Source organism: Octodon degus, unplaced genomic scaffold, assembly GCF_000260255.1.
Source record: "Octodon degus isolate 3935 unplaced genomic scaffold, OctDeg1.0 scaffold00215, whole genome shotgun sequence".
Classification (NCBI taxonomy): domain Eukaryota; kingdom Metazoa; phylum Chordata; class Mammalia; order Rodentia; family Octodontidae; genus Octodon; species Octodon degus.
In genome coordinates, this window is record NW_004524791.1 from 472,283 (window position 1) to 486,921 (window position 14,639).

General features: G+C 62.5%; 2 protein-coding genes across 4 annotated transcripts in view; one reads left to right on the top strand and one right to left on the bottom strand.

Annotated features, from left to right (window-relative positions):
• The window catches only part of Kiaa0513 (KIAA0513 ortholog), a 43,179-nt gene extending 39,868 nt beyond the window's left edge, over positions 1 to 3,311 (top strand). For both annotated transcript variants that reach the window (XM_023705155.1, XM_004644970.2), the window contains one exon: positions 260 to 3,311. In XM_023705155.1, the coding sequence (XP_023560923.1) occupies positions 260 to 309 (50 nt within the window). In that variant the 3' untranslated portion in view covers positions 310 to 3,311. The remainder of the gene's footprint in view (positions 1 to 259) is intronic.
• Positions 3,312 to 3,526: 215 nt separating this feature from the next.
• On the bottom strand, positions 3,527 to 14,018 carry Fam92b (family with sequence similarity 92 member B). Of its 2 annotated transcripts, XM_004645011.2 has the most exons (9): positions 13,932 to 14,018; positions 12,834 to 13,068; positions 10,982 to 11,050; positions 10,800 to 10,901; positions 10,535 to 10,540; positions 9,051 to 9,155; positions 7,206 to 7,319; positions 6,345 to 6,431; positions 3,527 to 5,878 (listed from the first exon to the last, which is right to left on the bottom strand). In XM_004645011.2, exons 1-9 carry the CDS (start codon positions 13,949 to 13,951, stop codon positions 5,765 to 5,767), a joined length of 852 nt encoding a protein of 283 aa, XP_004645068.1. In that variant the 5' UTR covers positions 13,952 to 14,018; the 3' UTR covers positions 3,527 to 5,764. The 2 variants fall into 2 exon arrangements, with proteins under 2 accessions (XP_004645068.1, XP_023560924.1); XM_023705156.1 differs by lacking the exon at positions 9,051 to 9,155.
• Between the last annotated feature and the right edge of the window lie 621 nt (positions 14,019 to 14,639).

Sequence of the window (14,639 nt, forward strand, 5' to 3'; positions counted from 1 at the left end):
TCACGTGCCGAGTAGGGTCCGCAGGACCGGGCCTGGCTGTCGGGCCACACCATGCCTTCTGGGGCTCCTGAGGCAGGGCCTTGTGCCACTGCACTGCCCTGGGAAGTGACAGAGCCAGGTGGTCACAACAGCTGAGCAGCTCAGACACCATTGGCTTGTCTGGTCCAGAACCTAGCTCAGGACTGCTGGGGACGAGAGCAGGCTGGTCTTGTCCTGGTCACCATTTTTCTTCTGAGAATAATGCAGCTCTCCCTTCCAGAGCAATACAAGCTGCTGAGCGACCACATCGAGCAGATGGCTGCTGAGTAGGAGACCACCGTGGACGCTGTCCTGGGCCAGCAGCCGGCCGTCACCCCTCCAATGACCCTGCATGTCACCAGCAGCGCCGGAGTCACCCTTGCTGCCCAGAACTAGCAATAGAAGCCCCGGCTGCCCACCCTCCTCCTGCCATCTGCCCATGTCTGCACCCCATCCACGTGCCAACGTGTCTCTCGAGGGACTGCTGCCCTGCAAGTACCAGGCTTGTGAGATGAGCCCAAGAGGAGGAGGATGGTGGCCACAGCCAGGGCGGGCACAGGGCCGCGTCCTGCATGGACCCCTCTGAGGGCAGAGCAGAGGTCCAGAGGCAGCTGAGAGATGGGCAGCCAGTGTGGACAGGACCACAGGGACACCACCAAAGTCTTGGGGGCTCCAGGGTCAGTCGCAGCTGCCTGCCCTTCCTGCCTGTCTCCCTCCTCTGGGAGGAGCTGGGAGTCACGGGAACCGAGGAGCACAGACACCTCCTATTTTAGGGAGAGGAAGAGCCACAGGGTAGGAGACAGTTTGCCGTGCGAGAACTGACACCCTCTCGGGGGTGTGAGGACCCTGAGAACTCGCAACAGTTGAGGTGTCTGCAGGTACCTGAGATGCAGAGGTCCACCACTCAGGCACCCTTTCAGGGTACCTGCACCCACAGCCTGCGCTTCCTGGCTTTCCCTGGGACCTCGCCAATGCACCCCTTATCCTGACTGCAGCCCGGGGAACCCTGGCCCTTCTGTATGCTTGTGCCAGGCCAGCCCTTGGGGACTTGGGCCAGCATCACATGGGACCTGGTCCTCCACCTCCAGCAGCTGTGGCTTCAGTTGCTGACCTTGGAATGGGCCAGCCATGCTGCCCCTTCTGCCTCTGGCTCTTTCTGTGACAGGTACAGGCTTCCTCTCGGGAGCGCCTCCCAGAGCAGAGTGCGGGCGGCCAAGCCCTGGAGCACGTGTGTCCTGAGCGCTGGGCAAGATGGCAGCGCTGGTGGGGGTGGGTGGCTGATGAGCTGGCATGTGAGTCACTTCAGCCTGTCCAGTGCCACCAGCCAGGATGCGTGGCCAGCATGCTGGATACCCGGGCCCCTGTGCTGCGTAGGCACCCCTGCCTCAGCGTTGGGCGCCTGTGGTGGTGGCACTGGCCTCTGCTGAATTGCTTAGGGAAAACTTGTCAAGTCAAGGCTGCAGGCCCAGCGTGACCTTCTGGACATCTATTCCCAAGGGAGGGGTCACCAGGCCCCACAGGGCAGGCACGGAGGCCATTCCCACTAGTTGGCATTAGTGGAAGTGCTAGACTCTGCCTGGGTGCCCCAGGACATGCCTTTGTGTAGAAAATGCTTGTGTGGTGGTTCTGCTGTGGTCAGCTTTCTAGGCAAACATCCGGGAAGAACTCAGGCACATGGCCACACAGCCTTGGGGGAGGGTGCGGGTCCGCTCCTCCTGGCTCTAGGGTCTCCTGGGGGGCACCAAGGCTGCTTTGGGCAGCTCTGAGAGGAGGGGGGAGGCCTGCTGTCCATCTTCCCTCATGCCTTGCTCCTGCAGAGTCCTAAGATGCCATGTTGTCCCTGAGCTGCGCCTTTGGTATGCATGTAACAGCCTCCTCGTGTCGCACACAGGACCAGCTCTGGCCTCACAGGTGACCTGTGCAGTACCACGTGGCAGACTTCAATTTTCCTGTTGCCAAAAGAAGTGGCTGTAGAGTGGGGAAGGACAAGGGGTGCAGAGGGAGAGTCAGCATCGAGCAGGTGCTCGGGCTCCCCAGAGCAGAGCCCCAGGTGGGTGCCCACTGCGCAGCCCGCAAGAGGCCTGGGACTTTCATGCCCAGAGACACAGCTGTGTCCAGGGCGCTATAGCCGAGGGTCTAGGAGGTCTCTGTGTAACCGGGTCGCCTGATCAGAGGCTGGGACTGAAGCCTGGTGTGCCTGTGGTCCAATCCCCTTGGTCAGTAGGATTCCTAGAACGCCAGACAGTGGATGGTTTACTGAGCCTGTTGTAGGCCTTAAGGGACTTTAAAACTGAGAGTTCCCTTGTGGGAGGGAGAATGGACGCACAGGGCAGGGGCAGGGCTCCCTTGAGTGGCCAGCAGGGTCTGTGCTGGGCTCCGCACCCAGCCCCAGGACAGGTGCGCTGGTGTCTCAGGGCCCCCGGGCCCCAGGCTCCTTCCCTTTGGTGTCTGCCCCGAGCTATCTGACCCACCCCAGCAACCTGCCCATCTCGCTGGCCTTGTGGGACATCCCTGGGAAGGGGAGCGGTGTGTCCAACTCACCGCTGACCTCTCCTGTGAGGACAGTGCAAGACGTGTGCTCCAGCCCTGGATACTTCTGGTCCCCACCATGCGCCTTCCCTCCCCAAAACCCTCACAGCTGTGCTGGGTCAGGGAGGGGTGAAGGGGCCACTTCCACACTGTCCACAGGTGTGCCCTCCACCCATGTCCTGGGCCTCTGGACCTGCAGGTCACCTGCTCCCGGGAGGAGGGGAGCTCAGGACCTCTGTGGGACCAGGGCCACTTCCAAGGGCAGCCTGGCTCTGGGCTGCGGGGTGAGGACCGAGGGAGGCCTGGTGGGCTATGGGATCAGGTGTCTGCGTGGCTCCCCAGGGGCTCTGGTCACATTGAATGGCATCAGAACTGCTGGGCCATTTGATCTGTAGCCCCAGGCTCCACCTGGCAAGGCCCCTCTCTTCCCCAGGGCTTTGAGAGACTGCGTGTCAGCCAGATGGGGCCCTGTCCTGACTCCTTCGCAGGGCCCAAGCCTGGCACAGCCCCTCTCTGCCCTAGGCCAGAGGGACGTGCTCACGGGAGAGCGATGGGGCCAGTGTTGGGGAGAAGCCAGCTCTTGGACATGTGTTCTGGCTTAGCTTCTGGGAGGGGCCCCGATGGGGCCTGGGACTGTCACTCCAGGGCCAGGGGAGCCACGAGAGGCCAAGTCAGATGCCTGGTCACTGGGAAGTCCTGCCCCTTGGTGACATGCTTGTGCTTCTGCAGGGTGTGGCTCACACTGTCCTCTGTCCTGTCACTTGTGTGGTTGCCCCTGTGGCACCAGTGTCTTGTTCATCACCGTTACACAATCCTATGTCCCTGAGGTGATGTTCTAAAATGACATTTTAAGGTTGAGAAAGTTCCCGGGTGGAACTGGCAAAGCAGCGCTAAGATCAGCGCTGCGTCCCGTGAAGAACAGTGTGTACATATGTTGCGCCTCAGATGGCCAAAAAGTGGAAAATGAAATAAATTATCTTTTAGAAGAAAGCTCTGTTTTGTACTTTATCTTGACATGGCTGGATGTCTGCAGCAGCTCCTCAGAAGGAGCCCGTCTGCAGGATGGACTGGAGAGGGCCCTGGCCGCTCCGCTGGCCCCCCGGCCAGACCCTGGCCACTGGGGTGGCTTAGATCCTTGAGCTGCAGGGGATGCCCCATCCTGCTGCCCCTCTGAGTGGAAGCCACCGACCTCTCCAATTTGAGGTTGGTTGGGGGCCTCTGACCGTGGCTGCCACCCCTCAGGCAGGACACGTTTGTCCAGCATGGCACAGCAGGTGACCTCCAGGCTATACTTCCTTCCCTGGGAGCACACCAGGCCAAGGCTGCTTCTGGGCCCAAATGGTGGAAAGGCTGGGAAGAGGCCAACCCCAGAGGGCTCGAGGGCACAGGTGCCGGCCCTGGGGCGCAGGCATGGTGGTGGCTATCCCATGTCCTTGGTACTCCCTCTGCCCACGCTTAGCCAAGTGTGGTGGGGGCCCAGCCTGGGAGCACCAGCCCTAGGGTGCGGCGTTGGGATTTTCCTTGATGCTGGGAAGTAGGGGATCCTGCCACATCCTAGAAGGCAACTGCTGGGCTCAGAGCCAACTCTGGAGCCCAGGACCCTAAAGCGTGCCAGGACTGGGACAAGCCCAGGGCATCCCATTGCCAGCTCCCACATCTAGCCCCGAGGTTCCACCTCTGTGCTCACCCCCGAGGGCACAACTAACCAATAAGTTTCCTACTAAAAAAAAGAAGAAGGATCTCTCAGGCTCTGTTCTAGGAACGCAATGAAAATGGATCCCTCCAAATTCACAGAACTAAACAGAAGGGGCACTAACCCAGCACCCAGCTGTTTCTCCTTCAGCTGTGACCTTTCTGCTGCCTGAGTCCCTGGGGGCTGCTGAGTGCCTTCGGGCAGGGGTCACCACCTCCACCCAGGGCCACCAGCACTGTGTCCCCTGCATGCAGCACCCCTTTTCCACGAGGGACAGCAGTCTTGTTCGGGGTTCTGCCGTGTCACAGCTGGGCTTCCTGAGGGAGGAAGTCCGCTCCAGGGTGGGTGGCAGAGGCTCTGTCCTCTGCGGTTGGTGCTCAGGACAAAAGGCAGAGAACCCAAGGGAGGGGGGTCCTCGCCAGCAGGCGCCACACTGCTCCCTGCCAGCAGAGGCCAGTTTCACTGGCCCTCCAGTGGTCCCACGAGGAGGATGTGTGTCCTCCGTTGTGCTAGTGGAGAAGCCCTGGCACTGATGGGGTGACCAAATCCCAGGCCCTCGGCTCCAGAGGCCCACAGGGCCCAGAGGCAGATGAGTCCCCTGTACGGCTGTAGACCTTCGGGCTCGGGCCAGGGCCCTCGAGCACCAGTGCCCCGATCTGAAGCCCCCGGGCCCCACAGTGCCCCGCAGTCAGAGCAGACATCAGCGGGTTGCTAGCAGCCCTGCACTCCTGGCTGGAGGTTCCTTTTCTAGGTCCCCAGAGTCACAAGGGAAACTCGGCCCTCTCTGCTGTGAGTTGCTGACACCTGCTGGCAGATGCGGCCTCTGGGCGGCACTGGTGACAAGCAGAGTGCACCAAGGCCTTGCTCTGTCACACTTTACAACCTGCTGACCAGGACTTCCTAGCACCCAAGAAGGAACCACGACCCTACTTCCTGGGTGGGCCTGGAGGCCGGGGCACAGACCTCCCTCCCATTCCTGTCCCCCACAGACTCCCGCAATCTGCCTGGGTCCCAGGACTTCACATTGCACGTGTGTTGCAGGCTGAGCTGTGTCCCCCAAATTCCCATGCTGAAGTTCTGAGTCCCAGCAGTGTGCGGTCTAAAACGGGGTCCTAGCAGATGTGGTGGGTGAGGATGAGGCCACTCCAACGCTGCATGAGGTGTTCTTGGCAGAAGGGACACATGGCCACAGCCTCAAGAGTGTGCTAGGAGGCAGCACTGGTGGAGAAGGCAGACACTGGGCAGCGCCCAGATGCTGCCTGGCACCTCAGCTTCGAAGGACTGGACTCCTTGGCTGCCAGAGTGGGAGGCCCTGCGTGGCCCCATGTGGCACTTGGTCATGGCAGCCCCAGGAAGCCAAGCCACAGTGCGTTGCCAGAACACAGGAGAACCCATGTGGGCCAGTGAGGGACGGGGATGGGACAGGACTTGGTGACCGCTCACTGCCCCCTGCTCCTGGTGTGGGCAGGGAAACCGAGGCTCTGGGAGGCTGTGGCACAGGCACGATAGCATCCCCATGGCCTCCTAGTGCCTGCGGCCCTGCTCTTGCCCCTGGAGGTCCTCCAGTGCTGTGTCCCCTGCTGCGTCACCGCCCCCGGCCTCCTGTCCTCGCTGGCTCCCTAGGGTGCTCTGTGCAACCTGGGTGTTAACAGTAACAGCTGCAGTGACACCGCAGCCACTGCCCCGGCCTGCTGCAGCTCCTCCAGCTCTGCCCCACCCCGCGTGGGCCACCAAGTGGGTGGAGTCCAAGAGCCCAGAGAAGCTGTGACCCTACTCCAAGAGCTCACAACCAGAGCAGCAGGTTTGGGCCAAGCCAGTCTGACCTGGGGCTTGCTCACCCCCATAGCCTCTGGGAGGCGGTGATGCCCACCCGTGGGTGGCCTGGGGGGCTCTACTCCCCGGCCTCGTCCCCCTTGGCTGCCCACTCTGAGCTGCCCAGGAGCATGGGCACGCCTGACTCCAGGCCTCACTGGGCCCTTGTGAGGTGTGTTCCATGCCACCTTGTGCTAGCAACATCTGAGGACGCCTGGCCGTTGAGTGCCTATGGGTGGCATGGGCGTGGCCGTGGGCCTGGGCAGGCCAGAGACTCACACCTCACACTCACCTGGCTGGCGGGTGGCCCCAGCGTGGCATCTGTGAAGGGCCAAGCCTCAAAATGTCCAGGAGCTCCCCACGTCTTGGCTTGAAAGTCCTGCCCAGGAGAGACGGGTGAGCCGGACTCAGTGGGGACACACAGGGCATGGGGCAGGAAAGCCGGATGGGGACACCATGGCCCACAGACAGTGACATGCCGAGCCCACAGTCACGCCTGGCACCTCCTGCTGGTCACACCATGGGATCCACAGTACTCCAGGAGTGGGCAAGACCATCCCACTTACAGACACAAAACAGGCCGGGAGAGGCTCACAGGAAGCGGCTGGCTCCTTCCAGGGCAGGCAGCCCTAAAGGGATATTCTAGAAGGCTGGGGTGCAGCTGGGTGGGTGAGCCCCTGCCTGGCACATGGACACACTGGGCCCCATTCTGGGCACCACAAACAAACAGATAAATACTGCTGCATCAAGGAAAGCATGCTGGGAGTTGGGGTGCCCCCTAACCTGTGCCACAGCTAAAGCTCGGGGAGAAATGCAACACATGGAGGAGCTGCGAGCCCCAGAGCCACCAAGCTTAGGGTGACACATGGGTGCCTCTCACGGCACCAGTGTGGGGCAGCGTGTTCCCCGCATCACATCCGAGTCCTCAGAGGGGAGTGCAGACATGGGCCAGAGCAAAGCACCCTGGGCAGTGGGCAGGATGTCCTTCCGGTCGCTGCTCCTGAGGTCGCCATGGCCCCAAGAGAGCCGCAGCCCGGGCCAGGACACCTGCCATCAGCACGGCCTTCAGAGTGAGTGAAGGAGTAGAAACTCACTCGAGAGAACCACCTCAACCCGCACCACTGGCGCCCGGGCAGCACGCGGGATACCCCACCTGTAGGTCCTGCTCTGGGTCGTAGCTGCCCAAGGTCTGGCAGGCTCTGGAGCACACCTCCACCGCCTTGGCGTGGAACACCATCTCAATGGTCATGAAGTCCAGGAGGACCCTCTGGGGCAGGGGAGACAAGTCACCCAGAGGTGGCTGTCACGGGGGCACAGGTCCTGGGTGGGGACCTTTTCTTTTTGTTATACTGGGGATGGAGCCCAGGGCCTCCACAATGAGCTCCATCCCTAGCCCCTTTTTCAATTTTTTAAAAAAAATTTTTGAGAGAGGGTCTCATTAAATCACAAAGCTGCTAAGGCTGGACTTGAGTTTGAGATCCTCCTGCCTCAGCCTCCCAGAGTGCTGGCATGGCAGTCCTGCACCATCACCCTAGCCCTGGGTGAGAAATTTGAACACTAATTTTGGTTCATTTGTCCCAGAGCCCTGTGATGCCCATCACAGTTCAGGGCCCAAGCGGTCCGAGCACTCATGGAGGCCGCCGCGTCCACTCTGCCTCCTATGCCCTCCTCCCAGAGACCTGCGGGCTTCCCGCCCTCTTCCCCACTCCTCTTCCCCACTCCTCTTCCCCACTCCTCTTCCCCACTCCTCTTCCCCACTCCTCTTCCCCACGCCTCTTCCCCACGCCTCCCTCCCAAGGTCCAGTCAGAGCTTGCTGGTGCGTCTAACATGCTTCAAGGCATCTGTCTGCGGATGCGCTGATTTGGTTGACCGTCCCCAGCACCGGGACACTCTGTCCACCCTCTCCCAGGCCAGCGTAGCTGTGGGGAGGACTCCAGGAGGGCCTTGAGCGGTGCCAGGCCCAAGGCAGCTGTGCCCTGTGGCCGCCTCCGCCCAGCTCTCACCCCAGGCGCGCTCACACGGCAATGAGCAAGGCTGCAGAGGTCTCTGGGCCCTGCCCCATGCCCAAGCAGAGTGCTGGAGGCCCTGGTCACCCCACCTGTCCCCCTCACCCACTGCAGATGCTCCCTGAGGCCCCAAGGATGAGGTGCAGCGAGAGGGGTGGTGGCAGCGACCCGCCCGCTGCCTGCTGTGAAGAGCGCAGGTGACAGTTCCAGGAGCACCCAGGTCTGCCTGGGAGTGGCAGGCCAGGACACAGTAGGTACCCGCTCCACGTCAGTGACATTAAGGAGTGTGGGAGATGTGTGCTTCCTTGGTCCTGTGGGGACAGCTGCGTGGGAGGCCTGGGAGCAGGCCTCGAGGTGGGTCAGATGGGTCGGGGTCAGCTCCTCGCAGGGAGGGCAGCACTTCCAGCAGAGCACCTGGGCTGTGTAAAGGCCCTGAGGCAGCTAAGGCAGGGCCTGGTGCTGCAGCGGCTGCAGATGAGCTGGAGGTGCCCTCCCGAGGCCTGTGGGGGGGGATTCTGTCCTCTGTCTTTAGAACAGGACAGGCCTGCTAGGCCCACGGGGCTGTCAGGAGATCCTGGGGCTGTGACTGGAAACCGGACAGGAGCAGGCGAGCAGAGAGCAGCCTCTGCCGCAGTCCCTTCCCGCTGGTCTGCTGGGACAGCCTTCCAGCTGGGAGGGCACAGTGGCCCTGAGCCTGCAGTGCCCCATCCAGCCACTAGGGTGCACTGTCTTGGGCTGGGCTTCACAGCTGCATACATGCCCTCACACGCGGATCCACAGGTGCTCACAACTGTGCACAGCCCACCGGGCCTCACAGGTGTGCACACACCTCCGTACGTGCCTACGTACACCTTCAGTGGTTGCTCACACACACACCCTTCCAGGCACACACTCCTGCACACACCCACCCACACCCTTCTCCCACACGTGCACACACGTATGCACACACATGTGTACACACTAGTGCACACGGGTCACCGACGGCCCCCACCTGGAGGTCCTTCAGCTTCCGCTGCTGGAAGGCAGCCACTGTGTCCTCCAGCTGCCGTGTGGTGCGGCTGGCGTCCACCGAGGCCCTCTGCACGCTGTTTTCTGCCTGGCCCAGATATGCAGGGAGAAGATGGCGTTATGGATGGGTGCAGCCCGACAACGCCATTCGGGACTGTCCCCTTCACTGGCCCGCTCTCTGGCCCAGGGTGTCTCGTGTCACGCGGTGGCCAGAGGGCTGCTTGATGTGGACTGTGGCCCAGGGTCCGGCTGCTGCGGTGCGGAGGCCTGCTGGAGGCTGTGAGATCTCGGGAGTCACACGGCCTCTCTGGGGCTCTGCTCCTTGCCTAGGAGCAGGAGCCGGCGGTCTGGCCTGCTCACAGCGATGCTCACTGAAGCCCCAGTGGCCCCTCTGGGCTGCTAGCAATGTGTTCCGTAGGGAATTGGCTCCGAGTGCCTGCTCATGGACACCACAGGTCTCCAGCTCATCTGTCCCTTCTATCTATATCCCCAAACCCTGCTCTGTGCTGGGCCATCTTTGGATCAGAGTCCTGAGGTGGCCATGTACAGACCCATGTGAGCCGGAGCCTCCATTTCACCCTCTCGAGTGGGTCCCTTCATGCCAGCCTGATCAACTGGACACCGTGGCCTATGCCCCAGAGGACCCTGGATGCCTCTGGCCTCCACCGACAGATGCCACACAGTCAGGGGCATGGCGGTCCCCAAGATGTCCACACCTTGATCCCCGTATGTGTAGGTGGTGCCTCATGAGGGGAGCCTGGGGGTGTCGACCCCAGCTGACCATGGGGGGTCCTCATGGTCAGGGCCTGCAGTGGAGGCTGGGCCTGTGGGGAGGGGATGCTGGGGACAGGGGAAGGGCTGCCAGCTGAGGGACACACATGGGTGGGAAGGTGGGTCTGCGGCAAGGGAGGCAGGGTGGGGTTTACGCACCCTCCTGCCTCTTGGAGGGTGCGTCCCTGCCCACCCTGGACATGGCCAGGGGGCCTCTCCAGCTGGTGCCCCTGAGCTCTGTGCTGGGTGAGATGCCACTCTGCAGCCATCTGTCGCCACTGCACCAGGAATAAACAACTGCAGGGGCATCTTTATGACAGTCTAAAATGTCCCCAGACTGGGCCCAAGGCCCCTGGGGGTCAAAATGGCCTTGGATGGGAGCCCGACATAGGTCCACGACAAAGCACACTTTGGGTAACGTAGGTCACTGGGTTCTGAAAGGGCAGAGGTGATGAGCCGGTCACTGTGTAGGACTGCTCAGGGGAGCGGGCTGTGGACTCTCCTTGTCAGGCCCCTCAGTCCCTGACCCAGGCTTCTCTGGTGTGGAGCACAAGATGGGCAGCCTTGCAAGGAAACCGAGGCCTGAGACAGCGGTGGCTCACTGGACACTGGGTCCCTGGCCCGTGACCACCTCCCCTGCACACACGCAGTGTTCACACCTTACCCGCCTGACCTAGAGGAAGGTGCTGCACTCACCTGCGACTGGGCAGTGGGTTAAGGATTCTGCCCAGAAGCCCAGTGGCCCAGGCCTCGGCAGGCCCCATGCCACCCGGCAGGCCTCCACAGGGCCCATGCCTCCCGGCAGGCCTCGGCAGGGCCCATGCCTCCCGGCAGGCCTCGGCAGGGCCCATGCCTCCCGGCAGGCCTCGGCAGGGCCCATGCCTCCCGGCAGGCCCAGGCACCATGGAGCCAGCCACCACCCCAGGGAGCGGCTTGTGAAGTGGCTCCCAAAGAAGGATACAATCATCTGCCGATCTGAGGGCGTCTTCTGCCTCAGTTTCTCCAGCCTTTCCAGTTGTTTGATCTCATTGTTTTGGATGCGTTTGAATTTCTTGATCTCAGCCTAAAGAGAGAGAAGCAGAGGCCGGTTTCCCAGGGATCCCTGGCCACCCCACCGCCGCCTGCCCCAGGCACCCTGCTCACCCGGGTCTGTTTTATCCAGGTGCCATACAGCTTCAGGGGCTCCACGACCTTGGCCTCCAGCCTCTCGACCTTGGGCAGGAGGGACAGCACAGAGGGTCAGAGCACAGCCAAAGCTGTCCCTGCAGGGCACCGGCTCCAGAGCAAGGCCCTGGGAAGGAAGGTGGCCTCCCCATCCCTGGGGCACAGGGCAGCACCACGAGTGTCACTCGGCCCCCGCCCTTGCCAGAGTGTGAGGTCAGGTGAGCTGGGAGGGGAGGCTTGCCTGTCACCCAGCACTTCGGGAACCCAAGGCGGGGGATCAGAAGTTCAGGCCCGCCTAGGCACCAAGAGGGCTGGGGGAGCGGCTAAGGGGTGAGCGCCTGCCTGGCATGCAGAGGCCCTCGGTTCCACCATCTGCACCCCAAGCGAAGCCGGGCAATCAGCCCACACCAGGCCTTGGGGCGGGGCAGGGGGTGACAGGCTGCCCCTGAAGACAGTGCCTGGCAGGGGACCCTGGCCACCAGTGCTCCTTCTATGCCTTGGGGAGCCTGGTCTCCCCTGGTCTGTACTCTGGGCTCCCCACACTGCCTCAGGGTCCACAGCACGGAGGGGATGGCGCCCAGGGCCGGATACCCCACAAGCTACCATGAAGCACTCAGTAGGCCCAGTGAGGGGTGCGCCAGGGCCTCCCCCGAATCTGCCAGGGCTTGAAACCCTAGTCTTCCAGCTGGCAGCTACAGGGGTCAGTCTGGCTGCACGGAGTATGGCAGCCCTGGGGGCAGCACAGCTGCGTGGGAACCCTGGGGTGGGTGTAGTGCCCCTAGGACACCACCCTGGTGCATGGTCCAGGGGGGCCGGCAGCTTCACGTTTTACGTGGTCACATGTCCCCACATCTGGGCTGGCAGCATTATTCCTGGATCCCCTGGGCAGGCCGCTGGCACCCATTGCGCTGGCCAGGAGGAAGTGGGAGGCCCCACCCAGGCTGTCGCCTCTGCAGGCTGCTGACCCGTGGCCAGGAGGGGAGGAAAATCCTTCCCCAAGCGCCAGAGGGCGAGGGCCGCCTCAAATACTGCTGCGGTTCCCTGGGCAGGCTCTGACCTTTTGAGTCTAAGGTGATGTCCTCCTGCCAGGCCTGGGAGCTGCCTCCTGCCATGTGACCACAGAGCGAGCTGCCCTCATGCAGCAAGGGACACAGGCAGACCAGGCTTCATTCTTTGGGTGCAGATGGGCTCATGGTGATCAGGTGGATCTGGACTTGCTGTGTCCGAGGAGCAGGCCCACCTGCCCTCAGTTCCTCCCTCTCTCTTTTGCGCAGATGAAGAAGGACACTGGCCACTGCGTTGAACCCCAGCCCTTTTATTTTCTGCTTGGAACTGAGATCTAACCAAGCTGCCCAGCCTGGGCTCCAACTTGCCATCCTTTTGCCTCAGCCTGCTAGAGTGCTGGGGTCCAGACACCCACCACCACGCCCTGCACTAAGGCCTCCTTCCTGGTCAGCATCTGCCCTGAGGACACGTCTAGGAGGTCTGGCGGGAGGAACCTGGAGCTTTCTGCTGTCCCCCTCACCTCTGCCATGTGGCCTGTGACGGGCCTTCCTCTTGGCCTTCTCCTCTTGGCGGCTGTCTGTGGCTGCTTATTTCCGACACCCACCAGCCTCTTTCTGGCTTCTGCGGGATTGCTGTCCCTCCCCCAGGTGCTGTGTGCCCTAGTATTTGGGGAGCCCCCAGGTCTGACTTTGGGCTTCTACCCTCAGCTGTCTTGGCTCAGCCCTGGCTCTCAGTCCTGCGAACAGTGTGACAGTAGGTGAACGTCCACGTCCACCTGGGGCTGCCTTGGCAGAGGTGTGCTGCCTGGGCCATGGCCGCCGCTCACCTGGGCCTGCCGATAGTCCTGCACTTTGGCCAGGTCCTCAGCGACATCCCGAAGAGTGGCCCGCAGCTCGGGGGCCTCAGTGCTGGCAAAGGCGATGAGCTGCTTGACCAGCCGGTCCCCTGCATCCCGGAGCCGGGCTGTCTTGCGTGTGTGGGCAGCCAGCAGAGAGCAGAGCTGCCCGAAGTGCTTCTCAGTGCTGACCACCGTGGCTTCCATTGCCCTCACCTGGCCGTCTCTGGAGAGGTGGGGGTCTGAGTGTTGGGGACACCCCAGAGGTGAGAAGCACGCCCAGTGACAGCCCCACCCGCTACGCTTGCATGGCAGCAAGGAAGCTCTGCTGGGTTCTGGCCTCCTGGGTGCCAGAGTCTGCACAAGCCTCACCCCTGCTGTGGGGCAGGTGTCGCCCCGTACCCCTCCCACACCAGGAAACGCCCTCCTTTGAGCGCTGCATTTTTCCTAAAACACTAAGGAGTTTCTGAGAGAGCTAGCTTTGGGGTGGCCTCCTGGGCCCCACATCTCCCTCCGCAGCCAGCCCCGGTGCCTCGGGTTGGTGCCTCCAGTGAGTACCTGTCATCTCCTGTCAGACTGGTCCTTCCCTCCCCAGACTCTTGGGTGGCGTGTGCTGCCTTGTTGCACCATGCCCCGGATGTGTTCTGCCAGCCATCTGGGACCCAGTCTGCCTCCCGGGCCTCCCTGTGGCCTCCTCCCCTCCTTCATCCCCGTGTCTGTCCTACAAGTTGCACAGCGTGGGTCTCCCTGTTTCCAGGCAACAGAGACCCCATGCAAGGAGCACAGCTGAGTCTGGGCTGGGAGGACCCAGCACCAAAGCCAGAGTCCCTGGCGTGGCTGGGCAGCAGCAGGTGGGCATGACCCACAGAGGGGTGAGGCTGGTGGGCTGGGGGTGAGGGCTTTTTCAGGGGCACCAGCAAGGGCTGGAAGGAGGACCTGGCGCATGTGGCTGCCCCAGTTTGCCGGCCATAGGCCAGGAGGCCTGGTAGTCAGAGCCCTGTGTCCCCCACCATCCTCTCCTCCCTCTTTCTCTGGGACAGTGGCTGACCCCAGCCTCTCTCCTCCCTCCCAGCCCGTGTGGCCACTCACCTGGAGAGGACTAGGTTCATTGTGTCCTCCAACTGCTGTCCTGCTCTTGGGGAATAAGGACTGGACTCCAGGGAGCGAGGCAGGGTTGGGCGGCTGCGCACTCTGGGCCCAGGGACGCTCCTGCTGAGTTGCCAGGCAACAAGCCTGCCCCCAGCTGGCCTGGGCGGAGTCGACCTGTGGTTGCTGGGGCAACCCCTCACCTGGGGCGGGCTGGGCAGAAGTGCATCCCAGGAAGGAGGCCTGGTGCTGTGGGGGAACAGTAGGGCCGGCCCCCAGGGTCCCCTGCCAGGCTCCACCAGGCTCCTCTGTGCTCCTCGTGGGCCCGCGTGGGTGAGGAGCCCCGGAGGCCCCGCTCAGGGCAACTCCTGGGCTGCCGCTGTACCGCGCTGCTCTGGAGGTCCCTAATGTCGGCTGTCAGTGCACAGCTGTGGTCCCAATGACTCTGGAGACTGAGGCAGGAGAGGTGCTTCTCTGAAAGATGCCCAGGCCAGGTGGGAAGAATCCATGTCCAAAAGATCGAGCCAGGAGAGCTGTCTGGTAGGACCACGCGGCCGCGTGGCGAGGCCCCGCCTGCCAGGCCTTTGTATCTCCCCCAACAGAGGAACTAGAGACCACAGGACGGGGTTGGGGGGAGGGTGTCTGCGACCACCCTGCGTGTAAGGCCTGAGGTTTAACTGCCGAGGGCTTTTTGGTTTGTTTTTTGGTACG